The sequence below is a fragment of the Lissotriton vulgaris genome, chromosome 1_1, assembly GCF_964263255.1.
Source record: "Lissotriton vulgaris chromosome 1_1, aLisVul1.2, whole genome shotgun sequence".
Taxonomy (NCBI): Eukaryota; Metazoa; Chordata; class Amphibia; order Caudata; family Salamandridae; genus Lissotriton; species Lissotriton vulgaris.
Window position 1 is genome coordinate 370199526 of NC_141685.1, and position 20274 is coordinate 370219799.

A 20274-nucleotide genomic window follows, 5' to 3' on the forward strand; every position below is an offset into this window, starting at 1 on the left:
TATGGAGCCGGGACTTCGCCGGAGACCAGAGGCCTCTGATCTCCGCCTCTCTCAAGTGGCCTCGCCATCCCAGAAGGGAGGCATCCGTTACCACTGTGTGCTCCAGTTGGCGAAGGGAGAGGGATCTGCCACTGACCCAATCACGATTTGTGAGCCACCACTGCACCTGCCGTGCAGCGCCCTCCGAGATCTGAACATAATCGGACAGATTGCTCTGATGCTGCGCCCACTGGAACTTCAGGTCCCACTGCAGAGCTCTCATATGCCATCTGGCATGTGTCACAAGCAGGATGCAGGAGGCCTTCAGGCCCAGAAGCCGAAGGGTCCTCCTGACCGAAACCCAGGATAGAGGCTGAAAGATCGGAATCATAGCCTGAATATCCTGGACTCGCTGCTCAGGAGGATAAACCCAAAACAGCGTTGAATCCAGAACCGCCCCGATGAAGGGGAGCTTCAGAGAGGGACTCAGGTGCAACTTCGGCACGTTGATGGAGACCCCAACAAATGCAGGAGGTCAGCCGTAGTCTGGAGGTTGTTGACAAATGCCTGGGGCGAGCCCGCCTTCAAAAGCTAGTCGTCAAAGTAAGGGAAGACCGACACCCCTGACGTGCACAGATGAGCTGCGACCACCGCCATCACCTTCGTGAACACCCGAGGGGCACTGGTAAGGCAGAAGGGGAGCACAGCAAACTGAAAATGCTCCCATCCTACCGTGAACCGCATGTAGCGCTGGTGGGCCGGCAGGACAGGGATGTGAAAATAAGCACCCTGCAAGTCCAACGCTACCATTCAGTCTCCAGGATCCAGGCTGCCAGTACCTGAGCCAGAGTCAGCATCTTGAACTTCTACTTCCGGAGAAAGCAATTGACATCCCGGAGGTCGAAGATGGGGGGCAGGCCCCCTTGTCCTTCTTGGGGACCAGGAAGTAGTGGGAATAACAACCACTCCCTACTTCCTGACCGGGGACACACTCAATGGCCCCCTTGGCCAGGAGGGCCGTGACTTTCTGACGAAGAGTCAAATGATCCCCAGACATGCGGTGGTACCGAGGTGGCATGGCTGGAGGGGGGACAAAAAGAGGAGCGAGTAGCCGTGGCAGATTATCTGCAGCACCCACTTGTATGACGTATTGTCGTGCCAGTGGTGGAGCTGGTGGCGGACCCTGCCACCCACCGGTGTTTGGTGCTCTCTGAAGCACAGATTTGGAAGGTTTGGAGGCAGAAGCAGCGGGGGTGGAGGTGGACTGACCCGCACGCTGGTTTCCAGACCCACCCCTGTGGAAACCACAGCCGCGCTGAGTCTGGTTCTGCACATGCTTGTTGGAGGAGCGTGCTTGGGCGCCCCTGCCCTGGCCACGAAAGGAACGAAACCCAGGAGTGGCAGGGTTCTTTGTAGAAAGATCCAAGGACTTGGCCGTGGCCCGAGAGTCTTTAAAGAGTTTCAAGGCATTGTCGGCCTTATCACCAAAGAGGCAGGAGCCGTCAAAGGGCATATCCATGAGCGAGCCCTGGATGTTGGACGAGAACCCAGTCGAACGCAACCAGGAGTGGCACCGCAACGCCACAGTCGTGGAAATTGCCCTGCCCAAGGAATCAGCGGTGTCCCAACCGCACCTGATGGCAAATTTAGCCGCATCCTTACCTTCAGCAATCGATTGTGAAAGGACAGCCTGGACCTCCTCAGAACACTGAGGCAAGACCTGAGCAACGGAATACCACACTGCGTGGGAGTAACGGCTCAACAAGCAGGCGGTGTTAACCGACCGCAGCCCTAAGCTGGCCGAGAAGAACAACCGCTTGGCAAATTGTTCCAGCTTTTTAGAGTCCTTATCCGGCAGAGCCGTGGGGAAGGCAATCTGGGACGTCGAGGCCTGAATGACCAGGCTCTCAGGCGTAGGGGGAGTTGTCAGGAAGACGGGATCACCAGGCGATGACGCCTGGCGACGTTTTTATCCACCGGTGCCCCCATGGCCAGCCGCCATCATGTGCCCAAGAGGACTTCGGTAAGGGCCTCATTGAAAGGGAGCAGCGGATCAGACGATGCAGACGCCGTCCGGAGTACCTCTGTAAGGACGTTGGTCTTGAGGGCCACTGTAGGGAGGTAAAGATTGAGAGCCGACGGAGCACCACAGTGTAGGAAGCACCCTCCTTAATAATAGGCAGAGGAGAGGCAAACCCGGGGTCAGAAGAAACAGAGTTCACCTGCGTCCTCCAGGTTGTCCACCCAATCCTGCTCGGAGTCACGTTGCCAGGCAAGGAGGTCCTCGGACCAGTCACAATCGTTGTCCGCCTCTGGCGTAGAGGGGGCCGGTCGTGGTGCTGGAAACAGCGCGGGCCAGGGCCGCATCCCAATTCTAAATCCCAGGCCGGAACAAAATGGTCCGGGGCAGGGGTGGAATGAACGGCACCTAGTGTGGTGCCGGGAGTGGAGCCAAGGGTGGCGCCGGGGTCGGAAGCGCTGCACTTCGGGGCGCCTGGGCCAGAGCTAGAGGCGCAGGATCCTGTGGCACCGGTGGCGGGGTCGCCGGGCCAACAGGATCTGGACACGGGACCGCGGGGCACTAAGGCGCACGGGCGGGAGCTCGGGGCCTAAAAAGGCGGTCCATAGCAGCAAGAAACTATTGCATCTGTTCTGGAGTCGCCCACGGACCCGGGTACAGCGGGTAGGCCGCGGGACTCCCCGGCTCCAGAGGAACCGCAGGGGCGGAGCCCCTGTTCCTCTCGTCTGCCTCCGGGGAGCGACGGGGGTACGTCGGAGATCGAACACGCTTCTTCGACTTCTTTTTATGGCGTTGCTTACCGGAATCTGAAGGCAAAGTCTTGGAGCCTGAGGAGCGACGGCTCCGGTCCCGCGAGCGGTCTCGGCCCCTAGACCCAGAGCAGCGGTGAGAGGAATGCCGGACCTCCAGCAACTTCCAGCACCGCTCCCGCAAGGCCTTTGGGGCTATGGCTCGACAGCCCCGGAAATCATGATTGCTCTCCAGGCAGTAGCGGCACACATTGTGTGGGTCCGCCACCGACATGTTACAGCGGCATGACCCACAAGACTTAAAGCCAGGCATCACTACGTGCACCAGGAGAAAAAAGGGGAGACAAAAAGTCTCAAAAGAGTAGTCAAAAAGTGACTGAGGTACGTTCTCAATCCAGATCTGCGCTTTCTGGAGCGGACAAAGAAAGAACGGACGTCAGCGCGCATGGGTGGCGCGTAAGTACCCTCTGTGCCGACATCTCGGCGCGGACGTCAGTGTCGGACGCGGAGCCGCAGGAGGCGCTGGGGTACTGCTAAGCAAAACTTTCCGGATGCAGTCTGACGCCTGGGGATATTCTAAGGTAAGGAATCTATCACTAACGGGTCTCTTTCAGATCTTCTCTTATTTTATCGAATCAATATTGTTCTTGAAAATATTCTACATCCCTTAAATGAGCAGGAGGTGGCCCAGTAAACACGTAGATTTCTCCATATATTGATCCTTATCGTCCTCATCATCTTGACACTTTAAAAAATATATATATGTATATTTATTGAGTTTAACAAAAAACCAAAGACCAACAAAATAGGAGGGGACGGAAACCGGAGGACCTACAGAAATGTCAATTTGAAAGCATCTGAATCATCAATAATACAAAATACATTATGTTCAATAAAGGATATGCTCACATATACAGAGAAAAATCAGACTGTACTAGTTACAATGAAGATGAAAATAGAGCGAAATGAAGAGGGATCCAGAGATACAGATTATGGAGAAAGGTATTCCACAGTAATGTTATTACATCATAAAGAGAAGGTCACCATTAGACACACTGGAAGGGTGCATGGGGTACAAGTGTAGCAATAAGCGTTTGTGCTTGTGTGTGCATATGTAACCCAAGAGAGCTCAAATGAAGTACAACGCAATCACTCCCTCACCTCATGATGAAGCAATGATTTTATTTTTTGTGGAGTTTTATATAGCGCAAACTAGACCTGAAGCTATCGGAGAGCTTTACAAGAGCAGCAGTTACGTTACACATTCATTTTTTAAGCACAGGGAGATTAAATGATTTGCTCAGAATCACAGAATGTTGAGCATCCTTGCCGAGACTCGAACCAGGTTTTCCAGGTCCGAGGTCGACCACCCTAGCCGTTAAGCCACATACTCTACCAATGAAGATCATCTTGACACGATGTGTAGCTGAGTTGGGCTATGAGCTACTCCAAATGGTCCCTTGTCAATCAACTCCTCAGAGTCTCGTAAGAGCCTAGGTGGAAAAAGGGACACTTTACCTTGTTAAGTGTCTTCCAGCAAAATTGGTACCAGAATGCCCATTTCTGAAATAGAAGTAGCTTTTGGAAGTATTTTTGATGGATCGGTCATCAATGTCATCTGCAGTGATTTTGTCATTACCGGCCTGTAGACAGTCTGGCCATCAACACTGTCACTGTGGACATAGTAGTCAACGAGGTAATCAATGTAGTAATAGCCGTCGTTGCTGTTGTCAACGTATAGCTCGGTACGATTGCAGGTGTAGTAATCAACAACAGTAATTTAATTTTCAAGTTGTCCTTATAATTTATCTTCACAGATGGTGTTGAAGGTTCTGAATGAGTCTTGTGGTGACTAGACTCTTTGGGCTTATGTTGCTCTAGACTTTCCAAAGATGAGAAATGAGTTCTGGGCGATGACACTTGAGAATGGCGGTTAAACCCCTGCATATCTTTTGTGACACTTTTTAGACTTCTTTAAAGCTTCTCACCTGATGAAGGAATGTCCTTAGCCTTCGACTACTGGGGCAATAGTAGATGCCAAGGTTCCCCCGTTTCTGAGGGTCCTGGTAGAGAAAGTGCAACAAATCTTGCACTCCTTGGGTTTATGGTCTGGATGTATGCAGTAGATACACTTCTTGTGGGGATCTTTCAACTATGGCTTTATTTCCCCACAGGATCCACGAGGTCTGAAAAGGTTTTTTTAGCAATTGGCTGACGTTGTTCTTATCAGATAATACTCACCCAGAGATGAAAAAAGATTATCTAAAAAGTAGTAAAGATCAAATACCGGCAAAAGCTAGGCAATAATATCTTTCTTGAGGGAAAAAACTGAGCAGAGCCCAGGGAGATGCCCTTTACATGCGACTGTGTTAAGAAATATGAGATTTGGTGGCCCTTGAGGGGAGAGGTGTTGGCTGAGCTCTGCTCTGTTCGGCTGAAGTTTGGTTCTTTTCTAATGAGGTGGATAGGCTACCAATTTGACTTATTCAAATTTCTTAAGTATAAGTTTAGCTTTCTATTGCTTTTTATTATAATTCTGTGAGACTCCCACCACGACAACTGGGATGATTCAAGCATGTGAATCTGTGAAAGAGCCAATACTGGAGAAGCTACTGTATTTAAAAATGAAATGGTCAGATTAATTCCAAAACGATCCTACTAAACAGAAAACTTCTATCGGATAGATTTTACTAAGTTTAATAAAGTGTGTTCCACTTTTAGGATACTACACCAATTTACAAGTTTAAGACATCCTAGTAACTTTACATAATTACACCAGTAAACTCCTTCATGCTGTTTAGTTATCAGGCTGTGTGGGTTATTTTAATAGATACACCAATAACAATAGTGAAGAAACATTTCTCAATGTGATTTAAAAAAAGAAATACACACCAAATTTAGACTAGTTTGGAAATTGAATTGTTGAACAGTTCTTATAAAGAAAATGTGCTCTCTTCTCCTTTAAGAGGGAGAGGTATAGGGCGGAGAGCAAGACAAACAAAGATGGAGGGAAAGAGGCATAAAGCGAGAGAGAATGCTGGCTCTGCTAACCTCAGTATTTCTAACGTTTAAATGATAAACTGAACCAAGAAGCAGAATATTACCAAAACTGTTAGACACTGAAAGGTGGAGATGAGCAACACCCAAATGAGTAATCCATACAACCCCCAAATGACTGATCCATACAACCCCCTACACATAGAGGTAACCCTAAATTGCAGTGTTTTAAAGACATCTTTAGTAGTGGGACCGGCCCCTTTTCAACAGTGTAGAGAACATTTGCAAATGCTCATTACAATCTCCCTTATTAATCAAACCGCCAAGTAGAGAATGACAAATCATAACTCAAGATGGCCATCGCAGTCCTAAACACTATACTGCAGTAGAGTAAAACAAGCATTTACAATGCAACGGTCTCGCCTTTGCAAAAGTTAGAGCTATTGGCATTGTAATGACAAAATTGTTATTTAAGTGTTGGTTTTGCAAACAGATAAATAAATGGCAGTGTCATTCACAATGCCAATAGCTTAATCTCTCGCAAATGCGAGACCTATTGCATTTACAGAGCCACACACACACAAAGAGCCCCACACACACACAGACACAAAGAGCCCCACACACACACAGACACAAAGAGCCCCACACACACACAGAGCCACACACACACACACAGACACAGAGCCACACACACACAGAGACACAGAGCCACACACACACAAAGACACAGAGACACAGACACAGAGCCACACACACACAGACACAGAGCCACACAGACAGAGCCACACACACACAGAGCCACACACACACACACACACAGAGCCACACACACACACACACAGAGCCACACACACACACACACAGAGCCGCACACACACAGAGCCACACACACACACAGAGCCACACACACACACAGAGCCACACACACACAGTCACACACACACACAGTCTCACACACACACACAGAGCTACACACACACACAGAGCTACACACACACACAGAGCTACACACACACACACAGAGCTACACACACACAGAGCTACACACACACAGAGCTACACACACACAGAGCTACGCACACACAGAGCCACAAACGCACACACAGAGCTACAAACGCACAGAGCCACAAACGCACACACAGAGCTACAAACGCACAGAGCCACAAACGCACACACAGAGCCACACACACAGAGCCACACACGCACACACAGAGCCACACACGCACACACAGAGCCACACACACACACAGAGCCACACACACAGAGCCACACACGCACACACAGAGCCACACACACACACAGAGCCACACACACAGAGCCACACACACAGAGCCACACACACACACAGAGCCACACACACACACACAGAGCCACACACAGAGCCACACACACACACAGAGCCACACACAGAGCCACACAGAGCCACACAGACAGAGCCACACACACACACACAGAGCCACACACACACACACAGAGCCACACACAGAGCCACACACACACACAGAGCCACACACACACACAGAGCCACACACACACACACAGAGCCACACACACACACAGAGCCACACACACACACAGAGCCACACACACACACAGAGCCACACACACACAGAGCCACACACACACAGAGCCACACACACACACACAGAGCCACACACACACACAGAGCCACACACACACACAGAGCCACACACACACACACACACACACACACACAGAGCCACACACACACAGAGCCACACACACACACACACACACACAGAGCCACACACACACACAGAGCCACACACACACACACAGAGCCACACACACACACATAGAGCCACACACACACACAGAGCCACACAACACACAGAGCCACACACACACACACACACAGCCACACACACACACAGAGCCACACACACACACACACACACAGAGCCACACACACACACACAGAGCCACACACACACACACAGAGCCACACACACACACAGAGCCACACACACACACAGAGCCACACACACACACAGAGCCACACACACACACAGAGCCACACACACACACAGAGCCACACACACACACAGAGCCACACACACAGAGCCACACACACACATAGCCACACACACAGAGCCACACACACACAGAGCCACACACACACAGAGCCACACACACACACAGAGCCACACACACACACAGAGCCACACACACACAGAGCCACACACACACAGAGCCACACACACACAGAGAGCCACACACACAGAGCCACACACACACACAGAGCTACACACACACACAGAGCTACACACACACAGAGCCACACACACACAGAGCCACACACACACAGAGCCACACACACACAGAGCCACACAGAGCCACACACACACAGATGGCACAGGGTGAGCAGGAAACAAGATGTGATGTAGAAAATGAAAGTGGTGAGGGGGCGGGGAGAGACAGCACCAAATGTGACTTGAACAGCATTTGAGCTTATAAATTACTCCATCTGGCAACATTTAAAGTGCAGAAAAGCTGGCAAAGTGTGGACCGGAGGGAGCAAAAATACCACCTTGCTTTACACTCAACTGAAGCTGAGCATGTCAGGTTTCTACTGCACATTCGAAAACTCAAGCATACTCCATTCACGACATCCAGTCATGTGTGCGTGGAGGGCACACATTTACAGAACATACATAACTTGTAGAGAAAAAGACAAAGACATTTGTTCTGAAATACCTGCATTAGAAAACATGCACATAAGACGCTGTGATAACTATGCAAACTTTTGTTTGTGAACAGTGCCCCCTCCCACCCCACATGTAGACCGTGTGCAATGATGCAGGGGCAGACAGCAAATGCGACAGCTGCGTGCTAAGCTGGCTCTTTCAGGCTCACGCACATACGCGTAATATTCAGAATGCTGGGTTTTAACTAGGAGCGGCTATACAGCGCTCAGTGACATGAGGTGCAAGAGCATCCCTGGCGAAACACGCACGCTGGCTCACGCATCACGACGCCCACTCGAGGTTCAGGGTGTTGAATTTAGGAAGCAGTGATCTAGGGCGCAGACAGTATAAGCGTGAAGCATCTGGCTAATGGTATTGCTTTTTGAACACTGACCCGCGCACATATCAGCGGTCGGGATATGGGGTTTTTAAAATGCAGTAACAGAGGGCACAGAGTGAGTGTCTGCGGTCCCCCCTCTCACCTAGTCTTCACCCATACTCCCAGGATGACAGCTGGGGGTGCTAAAACTTGTCTTCGGGGCTCTCCAGCTTCCACCTCTGCAGGTACATGGACCAACCCTGCCCCTCCTTGGAGAAGCCCTGATAGAGCAGCATGCACGTTTGGGGCTACACACACCCACAGAGCTACACACACACACACACACACACACACACAGACCCACACAGACCCACACAGATACACACACACACAGACCCACACACACAGACCCACACACAGACCCACACACAGACCCACACAGATACACACACACAGACCCACACACACACAGAGCCACACCCACACACAGAGCCACACCCACACACAGAGCCACACAAACACACAGAGCCACACACAAACACATAGAGCCACACACAAACACAGAGCCACAAACACACAGAGCCACACACACACACAGAGCCACAAACACACACAGAGCCACAAACACACACAGAGCCACACACACACACAGAGCCACACACACACACAGAGCCACACACACACACAGAGCCACACACACACAGAGCCCCACACACACAGAGCCCCACACACACAGAGCCACACACACACAGAGCCACACACACACAGAGCCACACACACACAGAGCCACACACACAGAGCCCCACACACAGAGCCACACACACACACACACTCTCCGCATGGGAGAGGGTGCCCCTGCTGGCTCTGCCCAGCTCGGGGGGCGCCCACTCTTCCTCCCGCTTCTCCTCTTCCTCGTTGCTTGGCGCGTGGATCAGGGGCAGCTTGTTGGTGACCAGGGGCAGCTTGTTGGTGACCACGGGCAGGTTGGTGACCACCCGCCTCCTCCGGATGGGAAGCGGCTGGCGCAACTGCTGCTCGTACTTGGCCTTCCATGACACCCGGGTGAAAGCCTCTGTCTCGATCAGCTCCTTCCAGCTGTTCTGGTTCCTGGTGGTCAGCAGGCCCCTCATGTTTAGGGGCTTCGAATCGGACTCTGGTGGGTGGAAACAGCCCCGGCGTGCAAAGGAGGGCTGTGTACAAACCCAGAGCCTTGGTCTCCAGGGAGACGGCCCTCTGCTGGGGGCAGGACTCGCTACCGGACTCCCCGGGGAGCAGAGGCAGGGCCACCGGACAGGTAACTAGATACAAAAGACCGTCAGCGATTGACAAAGCAACCGGAAGCGAGCAGAGGACAGCAGGGTGTCATGACACCCATACAAGAGCCAAGATGCTCATTGCAGAAAGACGGGTCAGTGACATTCATGTTCTTCCAGCCACGCCGCTCTGCTTTGATGGAAGGGGCAGGCTTTGCTCCACGAGCTCGCCATTTGTCACTAAGCCCCATCCTTTGCAGACTGGGGGGCTTGTTTTTCTTCCTCCCCTCTTCACCATTGGCTGGAATGTAAACAACAGGCGTGATTTTGACTTGTTGTTTACATTCCAGCCAATGGAAAGAGGAGAGAAAGAAACGAAAAAAACACGCCCCCCAATTCGAAAAGGACGGGGCTTACAGCGAGAGAATGACGACACAGACCTCTTCTCCAATGGCTGGCCGCCTTTTAGGCCAACCAATGGAGAAGAGGGGCGGGGTTTACCCTCGCTACTCAGTCATTAATTCTCGCCAGCGAGACTGCGGAGCCTACGCTAGCCGAGACCTAAAAAGGGAGCAGAGAGCAGTAAATAGTCAGAAGCAAAAGAAAAAGATGTGCAGGATCAGTTATTTTAAAAATACACGATTCACATATTAACACCCTTAAGCTGAAATGAAAGACAACACACTTGCTCACAAAATGAGAGTAGCTACATGGGGAATACAAATAAAAATTAAGCCCAGCAGCACATAACAGGATACGCACATATTGTGTGGTGTCTAAAATGGCAATGTATCAGCTAAGCCTAAATGGTGCAGCACATGCTCTACAAGTTCACCCACAACTAGACAGCTGAGCAGATAAAACAAACGCAGACCTTAAAATGACTTTTGGTTTTTAAATTGGCCTGCATATTACAGATTTCAGAAAGAAAATACTTACTAGACCAAATAAAAATGTGAAGGAATTACTTCTCATATATTTTTAGGTCGAGGACTCCGTCGCACTGCTGTAAGCAGTGTGGGCGGAGCCCGAAGATTTAATGTTTCTTAAAGGGGGCTTGGAACCCACCCCTCATCTCCATTGGCTGGCCTAGTAAATGTTGGCCAGCCATTGGAGGAGAGGGGCATCACTCGGTCCAAGCCCCGTCTTTTTCGGATTTGGGGGCGTTTTTTAAGGTTCTTTCTTGTTTTCTTTCTTTCCTCTTCCCATTGGCTGGAATTTTACCTTCCAGTCAATGGCAAGAGGAGAGTACGAAAACGAGGCCCCAGAATCACAAAAAGACACTGGTTTCGCCGAGGCATTTCTGCTTCGCCTCGGAGAAACATGATGTTCATTTGCCCCTTGCGCTGTGTCCTCTCTACCTGGGCCACAATGTGTGCGGTTTGTCCCCTCTCCTACGAAAGCCGGAGAGACTTTCCCTTCAAGTATTGTTTGTTTTATGTGCCTCGTTGCTGCCGTTAGGACTCTTTCTGCTTGTCCCGGCACTGGAGCACCCACCCTCTCTGCTCCTCTGATGCTGCAGCCCAGCCCGTGGCCCCGCCGCGTGCAGTGGTCCCTAGCCCCCATTTATGCCTGACCGCGGAAAGGTGTCCCCTGCACAGACCGAGCCACGGTGCGGCAGCCACAGTGTTTTTTTGGACGCTGCACCAGATCAATCCCAGGGCCGGTAAATGGATATTATAACAGCGGGGGGCGGGGGAGAGTGCAAACTAGGAAAGAAAACTTGCAGTGGGCTGCCTTTGAGCCGAGCGAGCCTGCCTGCTGTGACAGGGCAATTATTAATGGGGAACATTTTCAGCATATGGTAATTGCAGCTAAATATACTTACTACACGAGTGCTGCAAACACTCCTGTGTAATGTTAATCGTCTTGCATTGTCGGAGTTTGGCAACCATTTTGGGCGGCACAGAAATCCAAGGAAAAGTAAAAGAATGTCTCTAACAATCTATCCAACAACCACTCCAAATGGAAGAAGCTTCCAGGAAAGTGAATGCATGTCGTTTCATTTTTTTTGCATACTTCCTCATGCCACATCACTGACAGGGGCATGATATGCCGTCAGGAAAGGCACTGTAGGCTGTTGGCATTAGTCAAGATCTGTTGTTGTTCTCATCGAGGTCCCCTCATGCCAACTGTGCGACTGGCTACCCTAGTGCATTCTGGTAATTGCAGTCTCGCTGAAGGAGAACAGGCAATCATTCCCCCCACTGTTCCCAGGTGGCGAGTGTATTTAGGGTATAACATGCCTGCGCTGACTAATGTAGGACTGAATTGCTGAGTCATTCCCTCTCACGCGTCGTTGGCAGTGACAAATCCGCACGGTGTCTAATGATCAGGGGGCGAAGCTCGTGCAAAACTGTTTGAAGTCAGGTGAAAATATAAAATTACTTTGAGCAGACAGTAACGGCCCTTATCATGATGGAACACGATACAATGTTCTTCTGTGCACACACAGCTGGACGCGAACTCTCAACTCGGGCCAACTGCAATAAACAATCTCTAGAGATTAATTTTGACTATTTCTTCAAAAGGGGAGACCATTACATTTAGGAAGCATTTTAACTCGCAAGCAGGGCAGAAACGTTTTAATTCACTACAATGGTGAAATAGTTGCTAATGGGGAACATTTTCAGCATATGGTAATTGCAGCTAAATATACTTATTTCGCGAGTGCTGCAAACACTCCTGTGTAATGTTAATCGTTGTCTTGCATTGTCTGAGTTTGGCAACCATTTTGGCCGGCACAGAAATCGTAGGAAAAGTCAAAAGAATGTCTAACAATCTATCCAACAACCACTCCAAATGGAAGAAGCTTCCAGGAAAGTGAATGCGTGCGGTTTCATTTTTTTTTATTACATACTTTATTGATTTTACAGTGTGGGCATGAAAATGATGGATGCATAGGCGGAGCTAGAACTATTTAATACTTAGAAAATTCTATGTTCAAATTAGATTAATTCAAGATCTAGGCATTTAGCTATGCAAGACATCAATATTATAACGTCTACATGCAATTGAGGATTTATCTGAGGTTAATTGTCATTCAATGACCGTATGTAAACATTAAAATTCAAAAAATAACATTCCTAAGGAACCCACCCCACCCCCTGTCTTATCTGGCTCACCTCATTATCCTTTAGCTTATTCCGAGCTCGGTGGGTGGCCGGACATGGCTGTTTATCAGGGAAAGGTGGACTCGTGTTTTATTTGCATTGTGGAAAAGGGGGCTCGATTGCCTTAAGGGCTTCAAGCATCTATGGAGATCTGGCTTTTCCATAGGCCCCTATATTCTTCTCTTCTAATGGTTGCACTTTCTGCATTGCACCATCAGACTGCCTACATGTGCCATGAGTGTAAAGTTATGTTATATTATGTTATGTTAGCCGGATTTGTAGAGTGCGCAGCTGCCCCAGCAAAGGGGCGTCCCGGCGCTATAATAGACAAAAAGCCGGGCACAAGCAGTACCAAAGACACAACCATAACAACTCTAGGAATCCTGAGGAAAAAGGAAGGTTTTTACGGCCTTCCTAAAGACCAGAAGTTCGTCAATAGCGCGGATATGGACAGGAAGAGAGTTCCATAGCCTGGCAGCAAGCATTCTGAAAGAACGGCCACCGGCCCTAGCCCTCTTGAAGCGCGAGACTGTGACCAGATGGAGTCCTGAAGATCTTAGAGACCGCGGGGGTACATACGGCAAGATAAAATGCTCCAGGATCTGAGGAGAGGAGTGCTTCAGAATTTTAAACGAAAGGCAAAGCGACTTAAACTTAATCCTCTGAGCAACAGGGAGCCAATGGAGTTTATAGAATTTTTTTTGGCCGAACAGAATCTCGGCAAGCCTACCAGAGCCCTGGCGGCAGCGTTTTGAACTCGTTGAAGTCTGGAAAGTTCGGCCTGATTAGCTCCCAGCAGAAGGGAACTCGCGTAGTCCAACCTGGACAAAATCGTAGCTTGTACAATAAGCTGTCTGGTTGGAGCATCAAAGAATTTAAAAATGGATCTGAGCCGACGAAGAGTCCCGAAGCACATGGCAGCGGTTTTCTTAGTGTGAGAGACAAAACTAAGTTTAGAATCCAACCAGATCCCTAGGTTTTTAACCTCGGTGGCAGGGATAGGGGTTGGGCCGAGCTCAGATGGCCACCAATGATCACCCCAGAGATGACTCTGCCTGCCAACAATGAGCACCTCGGTTTTTTTGGCGTTCAATTGCAGGCAATTATCAGTCATCCAATGGGCCACTGAGCTGATTCCATCACGGAACTTAGCCGCCTCAAGGTCGGAGGCCCCACTTTCTGCAACCGCCAGCTGCGCGTCGTCAGCGTAGGACACCATAGTCAGGTTCCAACGCTTGGCGACAGCAGCCAGCGGCTGCACATAGAGATTGAAAAGTGTGGGGCTAAGAGCCGACCCCTGCGGAACACCCTGTGCAATAGTATAGGGTTTAGATTGGAAGGGAGGAGTGGCAACCCTGAATGTGCGACCAGATAAGAACGATCAGAACCATTCGAGTGCCACGTTGTCGGTGCCTGCCTCACCCAAACGCTGTAATAAAACAGCGTGGGAGACAATGTCGAACGTGGCACTGAGGTCAAGAAGCACCAGTGCCGCCGTTTGACCAGAATCAACCAAAGTTCGCAGGTGATCGACCATTGAGAGCAGCGCAGTCTCAGTGCTGTGGCCAGGTCGAAAGCCCTTCTGTGAAGGGTCTAAGATATTGGCAGAATGGAGATGGTTGGATAGGATGGCATTGACGTGGGCCTCGGTCAGTTTTGCCACCCACGGAAGAAGGGATATGGGACGATAGTTCTCCAATTTTGATGGGTCCAGGGCAGGTTTTTTTTTTAAATGGGCATCACCTGGGCTTGTTCCCAGCTACCAGGGACAGAGCCTGACGTCAGGGATAAATTAATAAGGTCGCATAAAGGAGGGAAACAGAGTGAAGCAGATTCTCTGAATTGGGTAGGTCGTAGAGGATCCATTGGTGAACCTGATTGGACTTTCACCGCAATTTTATTAAATTCCTCCATCGAGATCTCTGGGAGAGAGCACAAAAACATGGTTGTCTTCGGGCCAGATTCCAGCTTCTCCGAAGATGGAGATGAGCCAGGAAAAGAACGGTAAATGGCCTCCACCTTTTCCACAAAAAAGGCGGCCAGGCCCTCACAATGCGCGGCAGAGCAGATTGGGGGGAGGGCCGACTTCCACCTCATAGTGATGGAGCGCTTCGGTATATGTAGGGCCAAATCAGCAAACCGGAGCTGTACTTTCTGTGACTTGGGGCGTAGGTAAAGGCCTGCGTTTTGTTTCATAACAAATAAATTGATGGCAGGAGTTCCCAATATTTTGATAATCTTGAAAATAACTTCATCATTTAGCACCCACTAAAGTTCTTCCACATGGTGATAGCTGAACTAGGTTTCCTTTGCGTGCTACAGATCTGTGAGATGGACTGCCCTGAGGCTGCTATGCCAAAATGTCATATGGCCTCATTGGAAGGGCTTGAGGTCAGTTTCTCTCTTGAAGAATGTTGAGGTAATGCATTGAAGTTTGCATTGTGTATGGTGTGCAGAAAAGTGGATTTGGAAGCAACTGTTAGCACAGAAGACATTAGGGTCAGGCCGAGCGTCCTAAGTTACATCATAATGGTATGACACCTCAGCTAAAGGTTTAGAGTTTTCCACTGTAGGCTCCCAATCCCCACTTTGACACATCTGTTACAATGGCCTAAGAGCGTTCTGAAAGGGGACGTCTTGGAGCAACATGTTTGTCTTGGAGCAACATGTTCTTCTTGCATCATCACACTACAAAGTGAACATATGGTTTGTTCATCAAGATTTGTTTGTCCCAATTCCTCGACATCTGAAGATGCACAAAACCATAGATCCTTGAACAGAAAAGATGTGTCCTACTGTTCACAGAGTTTCCCCAGGAACTGACACTTGCTCTGAATTTATGACAGTCTCTCATCTAAAGGAAACACTTTTGAGATCTGTGTTTCTTGCATTACCATCTGAGCACTGAACGACAAACTGGTTTGGAGGACAGATTTGTTTTCACTGATCTACAAATCTGCATCTTGAAGCAGGCCGACAGCCATCCATAGACCCTGTAGTATGCTATGATCTGCGATGGTCTTGAGAAACCAGTCCACCATTAGCATGCACCCAGACAATGTTTAGGGGTTAATATGCAAGTCAAAGGGGCCGCTTTGTGCAGGTGAAGATTTTCTATGTGCAAGAATTCTTCTAAGCAAACTGGAAACGTTTGACAAATAAAAAATAATCTTTCCCAAGAAACATTAAGTACATTGAACGGAGGCCAGCCATTGGAGGAGAGGGGCATCACTCCCTTCAAGCCCCTTCTTTTCCAGTTTCGGGGGCATGTTTTTTAGGTTCTTTCTATCTGTGACGTCTTCTGTCACCAAACCTAAAAAACACGCCCCCAGTCTGAAAAGGACGGGGCTTATGTGCCTCTCTCGAAGGCGCCTATCGGCAGCTGGCCCTGTGAAAGCGCGTCCATCCTTTGAACTCTGGAGCTCGCCCTGTGACAGATGTCCTGTAAGGCTCCACGGAGGTGTTTCCCTTTTGTGATACGCGATACCCGATACTGTTCAGCATGTCAATTCAATTATCTTTAGTCGATTCACACAAAGTGTATCATAAAAGATTACATAAGGTTAACATTTCTTTAAAAACATGGGCAAACTTGTAAAATTTGTTAGCATCAAAAGGGACAAAAACGTATGTGGCTCTGTGTGTGTGTGTGTGTGTGTGCGGCTCTGTGTGTGTGCGTGTGGCTCTGTGTGTGTGTGTGGCTCTGTGTGTGTGTGGCTCTGTGTGTGTGTGGCTCTGTGTGTGTGTGTGGCTCTGTGTGTGTGCGTGGCTCTGTGTGTGTGTGGCTCGGTGTGTGTGTGGCTCGGTGTGTGTGTGGCTCGGTGTGTGTGTGGCTCGGTGTGTGTGTGGCTCGGTGTGTGTGTGGCTCGGTGTGTGTGTGGCTCGGTGTGTGTGTTGCTCGGTGTGTGTGTGGCTCGGTGTGTGTGTGGCTCGGTGTGTGTGGCTCTGTGTGTGTGTGGCTCTGGGTGTGTGTGTGGCTCTGGGTGTGTGTGTGGCTCTGGGTGTGTGTGTGGCTCTGTGTGTGTGTGGCTCTGTGTGTGTGTGGCTCTGTGTGTGTGTGGCTCTGTGTGTGTGTGGCTCTGTGTGTGTGTGGCTCTGTGTGTGTGTGGCTCTGTGTGTGTGTGGCTCTGTGTGTGTGTGGCTCTGTGTGTGTGTGGCTCTGTGTGTGTGTGGCTCTGTGTGTGTTTGGCTGTGTGTGTGGCTGTGTGTGTGGCTCTGTGTGTGTGTGTGGCTCTGTGTGTGTGTGTGGCTCTGTGTGTGTGTGTGGCTCTGTGTGTGTGTGTGGCTCTGTGTGTGTGTGTGGCTCTGTGTGTGTGTGTGGCTCTGTGTCTGTGTGTGGCTCTGTGTGTGTGTGGCTCTGTGTGTGTGTGGCTCTGTGTGTGTGTGGCTCTGTGTGTGTGTGGCTGTGTGTGTGTGTGGCTCTGTGTGTATGTGTGTGTGTGGCTCTGTGTGTGTGGCTCTGTGTGTGTGTGTGGCTCTGTGTGTGTGTGTGGCTCTGTGTGTGTGTGTGGCTCCTCTGTGTGTGTGGCTCTGTGGGTATGTGTGGCTCTGTGGGTATGTGTGGCTCTGTGGGTGTGTGTGGCTCTGTGGGTGTGTGAGGCTCTTTGGGTGTGTGTGGCTGTGTGTGTGTGGCTGTGTGTGTGGCTCTGTGTGTGTGGCTCTGTGTGTGTGGCTCTGTGTGTGTGGCTCTGTGTGTGTGGCTCTGTGTGTGTGGCTCTGTGTGTGTGGCTCTGTGTGTGTGGCTCTGTGTGTGGGTCTCTGTGGCTCTGTGGGTCTGTGGGTATGTGTGGGTGTGTGGCTCTGTGGCTCTGTGGGTATGTGTGGGTGTGTGGCTCTGTGGGTGTGTGAGGCTCTTTGGGTGTGTGTGGCTGTGTGTGTGTGGCTGTGTGTGTGTGGCTCTGTGTGTGTGGCTGTGTGTGTGTGGCTGTGTGTGTGTGGCTCGGTGTGTGTGGCTCGGTGTGTGTGGCTCGGTGTGTGTGGCTCTGTGTGTGTGGCTCTGTGTGTGTGGCTCTGTGTGTGTGGCTCTGTGTGTGTGGCTCTGTGTGTGTGGCTCTGTGTGTGTGGCTCTGTGTGTGTGGCTCTGTGTGTGTGGCTCTGTGTGTGTGGCTCTGTGTGTGTGTGTGTGGCTTTGTGTGTGTGTGTGTGGCTGTGTGTGTGTGTGGCTCTGTGCGTAAGTGGCTCTGTGCGTAAGTGGCTCTGTGTGTAAGTGGCTCTGTGTGTAAGTGGCTCTGTGTGTAAGTGGCTCTGTGTGTAAGTGGCTCTGTGTGGATAGCTTTTTTTGTAGGTGGCTCTGTGTGTGGGTGGCTCTGTCTGTGTGAGGGTGGCTCTGTGTAAGTGGCTCTGTGTAGGTGGCTCTGTGTGTGGGTGGGTGGGTGTAAATGTAATAGGGCATGCAGATGCGAGCGATTAAGCTATTGGCATTGTAAATGACAATGCTATTTATTTATGATTTAAAAAAAAAATGTCATGAGCAATGCCAATAGCTCTACCTTTAATAATGCCAAGACCATTGCATTGTAAATGCTTGTTCATTTTAGAAACTGAGAATCCATTAGTTGCCTCACAAAGAAACATGGTGGATACACTCCTATTTGAGAACAAGCCCTTCATGCTTACCTTGTATGCCCGCTATTGAACAGTGCTCCCTTCCTTTATGGCTAGGAATGAATTATGAAAATACAGTAGATACAAAGAACATGACAAAACAGAACACTACAACTGCAAAAACAGAGTCATAACTCCACATTAAATCCACAGGTACATGAGGTCTTCATGTGCATTTAAGGTTGTAAACATGCAAGACCCGGTACAAAGGTTCAGTTTCTGGAAACTCAAAATGTTGTCATTTGAAATGTACCTTGCTTCTTAATTCGAATAACCTAAAAAAATAATAACTTTTAATCATGCCTACCAAGTAAGAGCTCCACTAACTGGTAAAATAATATACAAAAATAATAACAAAACAAATATAAAAAGGAACGGATTTGTTTTAAGCAGTAGCGAAGGTTTGGGGTGAGATAGCTTGGCTGTGTGCCAGTCCCTTTACACTTGGACAAGCACCCATACTGGTGTTTTGGGAGCCTGTGTTTGCCTACCTACTTGCACAGCAGTTGAAAAGCTTTGGTGTAAGTGCATGAACACACAAATTGACATCATACCTGTTTCGTTCGCGGCAGCAACAACAGTTCCTCCTGGGGCAAAGGGGTCATTGATCTTCATCTTTTCTTTCTATGAAATAAGTAGCAATGCATATGTGAACAAAAACTAATCATAAAATAGTTGTGAATCAATTATAGGTATTATTATTAGCAGATCGAAAGTGTTGCACAACTGGTAATACTTAAATATATTAAGTACAGGTATCATGCTATACATAAGTGATGAACAAAATGCTCTCTGTTGCCATGTTGTACCTCTGTCTGTTTCATATGAAAATTAACTGTAAGAAGTTGAGTTGAAAACTCACCCCTTTACAGAACACTACATCACAATGCATTAACTGTCCACACCCCAGCTACCTCTCCCGTCACGTGTTGACTATATGCTGGTCTTTGATGCAGCTCTGTTGACTTTTGGCTAGGTTTGCGCCACAGGAATACGATATACATATAAAACATTTGTTTTAAAAACAGATTCCAAAATAAAGACTATTAATATGTTGACATGCTTTAATTATATCCCTGCAAAGACTTCCAGTAATTTCTTTTTAAATCCCAGACAAATTCACTTCCCATATAGTCTAGGACTAGTTTAATTTATTATTGCAACTTTAGTTCTGGCTTATTTGGGGATAAAAGATCAGGCAAGTTAATGTTATTGCAAAATAACTTTTTTACATGCTACCAAACCGTGTCACCATAAATAAATAACAAACTGGTGTAGTGAATTCAGTTTAATCATTTTTACGTCTTTAGTGATAGCGGGACAGAAGACTAGTCATTCCTAAAGTCACAACACACACACCAAATGAGACAAGCACTGGCATTGCCAATAGGTCTCGCATTAGGAGAGTTTGAGTATTGGTCTTATAAATGACAAATATTTTATTTATATGTTGGTTTTGAAAATAGTGACATTAATAGCTTTATCATTTACAATGCCAACAGTTATAACTTTTGCAAATGTGACACCTATAG

General features: G+C 48.9%; 1 protein-coding gene and 1 pseudogene across 2 annotated transcripts in view; both read right to left on the reverse strand.

Moving 5' to 3' along the window:
* EPS15 (epidermal growth factor receptor pathway substrate 15) overlaps window positions 1-20274 on the reverse strand; it is a 916228-nt gene that overhangs the window by 115438 nt on the left and 780516 nt on the right. For both annotated transcript variants that reach the window (XM_086952422.1, XM_086952423.1), the window contains one exon: window positions 19297-19366. In XM_086952422.1, coding sequence (XP_086808548.1) covers window positions 19297-19366 — 70 coding nt within the window. The remainder of the gene's footprint in view (window positions 1-19296; window positions 19367-20274) is intronic.
* On the reverse strand, window positions 8408-9902 carry LOC147747196 (protein SPMIP1-like; annotated as a pseudogene).